This window comes from Stegastes partitus, unplaced genomic scaffold, assembly GCF_000690725.1.
Source record: "Stegastes partitus isolate 25-593 unplaced genomic scaffold, Stegastes_partitus-1.0.2 Scaffold388, whole genome shotgun sequence".
Classification (NCBI taxonomy): Eukaryota; Metazoa; Chordata; class Actinopteri; family Pomacentridae; genus Stegastes; species Stegastes partitus.
In genome coordinates, this window is record NW_007578119.1 from 216,457 (window position 1) to 219,567 (window position 3,111).

Here is a 3,111-nt window from a genome sequence, read left to right on the forward strand (position 1 = left end):
TTCATGAGCACGTTAGCACAGTAGCAATAGTGTCATAACTTATTGTACGAAGACAAAACATTTAAACATTTAAATTAGAAATAAATAGCCTAATTGAAATAACCAATTACATCTAATAAATATGGAATGATTTGATTTTTGTCTGTTTTGGGGGCATTTTTTTTTAAACAACATTTAACATGGCCATCATTATTAATCTAAAAACACAAGAACGCAAATAAACAACAAGTCACTGTACTGCATATACAATCCTCCGTAAATATGGGGTTTCCACAGACCACGGGGCTTCCAGCACAGCGAGGACTCAGACCAGCCGTCTAAAATCCAGGCAGCAACTGCAGCCGTGAAAGAGTTCACAGCGTCCGCCGGCCCAAAGCCACAGGAGGCTCAACACGGAGACGCAGGTGAACCTTTGAAAGTCAAGGTACCTCTGTCAGCCCGGAAACAAAACAATGTGGGCGGTGAACCCACTCGGCAATAGATCACGGCAGTTTTCCGCAGTTCTGGATGACCCAGCTGGTGGCGTTGACATCCAGCTTCAGCATGTTCATGACCCACTCGTCCTTCTGAGCTCCCTCCATGAACTCAGACAACGTGATCTGACCTGCGGGCAAGAAAAACCTACACTGAGAACTTGTTGGGAAAAAAAGAGCAACAGCAGAATAAAATCCATCTGCACATCTCCATCCGTATATATTCCTGTGGTTAAAATAAAACTGTTTTACCTGAAGCAACAACATAACATGCAAGAAGCTAAAAGTGCAAAGAAAGCACGAGCAGCATTTAAAAAGCTGAAAATATATATGCAGGATCGCAGATGCCAGCTCCTCGTGACTTTTAAACAGATGAGTATAAATAACTTAAGACTGCATTTCTGATCATAATTTGGATTTTTCTGCAGTTAAGTAAAGTAACTTTGGTGAAGCAGCTGAAAAAGTTGCTCTGAGTTCAGTCTCTTTTGTCCTTGAATAAACGTTACTGTAGAAATTTGAAATGTTGTCACAGTGGGGGGAAAAAAAAAATCAAGACAAAAAGATGAAGAAAGCTAAGCCAAAAGAGCCAACAGTGATTGGAAAAACACTGTTTCACTGTTAGGCTATATGATATTTAGCTTCAGTATAAACTGGACATACTTTTCTCCAGGTTGATAGAAAATGAATCCATTCCCCCCTCATCTTAATGTATTTATATACACATTAAGACAGCTGTAATCATTCCTCCTCTACAAATTATCCATGGAGTCATCGCTTCTTTCAACACCATACAATATGATATTGATTCTTCTTTTTTATCCACTAGTAAGTGTTGACTTACTAACAAGTTTTAAAAGCATGCTATCTTTAACGAATCTACAACTTCACAGCATTTATCAGCAAGAAACTGTTATTTCTGACAGTCCTTGAACGTATCATATTGTATCTCATTTGTGATATTTCATCAAAATCACTCCAATCTGCTTGTCTAAATCAAGAAGTTGTCAAAAACGAGCCCCTTACACCAGATCCTGTAATAAACTAAAACTTCTGCACACGTCAGTACAACTAAGAAGCCACGACTGACTCAGCTGTGACCAACAGTCACTTGACAAAACTTCATAGAACTCTCAGGTGAACTGCAGGCAGTGTTCACACAGAGCAGGGAGGAGACGACTGAAAGGGATTTAAAACAGAGTGGATCAGTAAAATAAATGCAGCATGGCTCAAAAACAGCATACAGAGTAGAAAGGTGTCAGCTAGTTTTTGGAAGATACATTCAGCAGGGTTAAGAAATAAAGAGTTCTGACAAACACCAAGAAGAGAGACCAGATTAATTTTTAGATCCTAGCATTGGTTTCTAGTTAAGCAGAGAACTAAATTTAAAGTTACATATACATTGTTTGTAAGTCTCTCAGTGGTCAGAGCCCAAAACATCCAATATATATATTTACCAAGTTCAGGCCTGGTTGGCTGTTGTAGCCATTTTAGCCGTCACACTGCCCCCTGCTGGACTCAGCTCCGATTGGATCTTCGATTTTATGCTTTAACAGTGTGCTTTATTTTAATTAATGCGCCATTTTTAAGGTTCTATAAATTGTGGTTTAAACTTGTCTGGACTTTTACTAAAGATGTCTGGACTTTAAATTTTTTTTTTTTACTTCATCTTTAAATCTTTCTTTCATTCTTTAAACTTGAATTTAATCAATTTTACCCTGTTTGTCTTTCTTTTCAGGCATCATAAGGCACCACCTTATTATTATTATGCTGTTTACACAGTCCTGTAGCAAAATAAAGAACTATTTCTTCTGCGGTGTTGGTGTCTTAAAATGGCTCACACTCTAAATAGTGAGACTTTGTGCTTTCAAAACATCATTTAAAATCCTGCAGTAAATTTTTCACATTGTGCTGGTTAAGGGGTTAACATATAGTTGTGACCGCAAACATGTACTTTGACATAATATTAAATATTAACTCAGTTTAGACAAAATAAGCACAGTTATTCTCTGTAAAGCCCTTATGCTCTGACTGTTTTGTAAAAATGTCCCCAGATTCAGCTGCAAAATGGTAAAACCAAACTAATTAACCTTTGGCTCCATGGATCGGAGACACTTAGATGATTTAGAAATACAATAAGTCTCTGTGTGAAAAACTCTTCATTGCTGTCTTAACAAGACTGTAAATTACAGTAAATAACAGCCCTAAAACAAAGTCAGTGATAATGATATTTAGCCTGTTCTAAAGTTCTCAAGTGCAACTTTGATGGAACACAAAATGAAACAACCAACCAAGGAAAAGGGCACAGTTGTGTTTTTAGAACTGATCCTGGTAAAAACAAATACGAACACAATTGTACTGATGTCAGATTTTTTTCAAACACTTACCATCATTATTCTGGTCGACCAGTTCGAAGATTCGGTCACAGATTTGAGTCGGAGTCATGCTGATGTCACTCTTCTGAAGCTTGATTTTGTAAATAATCTGCATAAGATACATGAAATTGTCTGTCATCAAACACAGCAACTATCATTTCAAGCATTATTTACTAAAACAATTAGTTGTGCACGACAGACAGTGTCTCAGACATGATCGCCTTTACATTCGGACAACATCTGAACTTGACGGCTTTATGTCTAAA

The 3,111-nt window shown here is 37.4% G+C and overlaps 1 protein-coding gene across 1 annotated transcript in view; it reads right to left on the reverse strand.

Moving 5' to 3' along the window:
• Positions 1-482: 482 nt before the first annotated feature.
• The window catches only part of LOC103359668 (guanylyl cyclase-activating protein 2-like), a 3,888-nt gene continuing 1,259 nt past the window's right edge, over positions 483-3,111 (reverse strand). The window contains exons 3-4 of the mRNA XM_008285134.1: positions 2,858-2,954; positions 483-604 (exon numbers count right to left, since the gene is read on the reverse strand). Of these exons, the coding sequence (XP_008283356.1) occupies positions 483-604; positions 2,858-2,954 (219 nt within the window). The remainder of the gene's footprint in view (positions 605-2,857; positions 2,955-3,111) is intronic.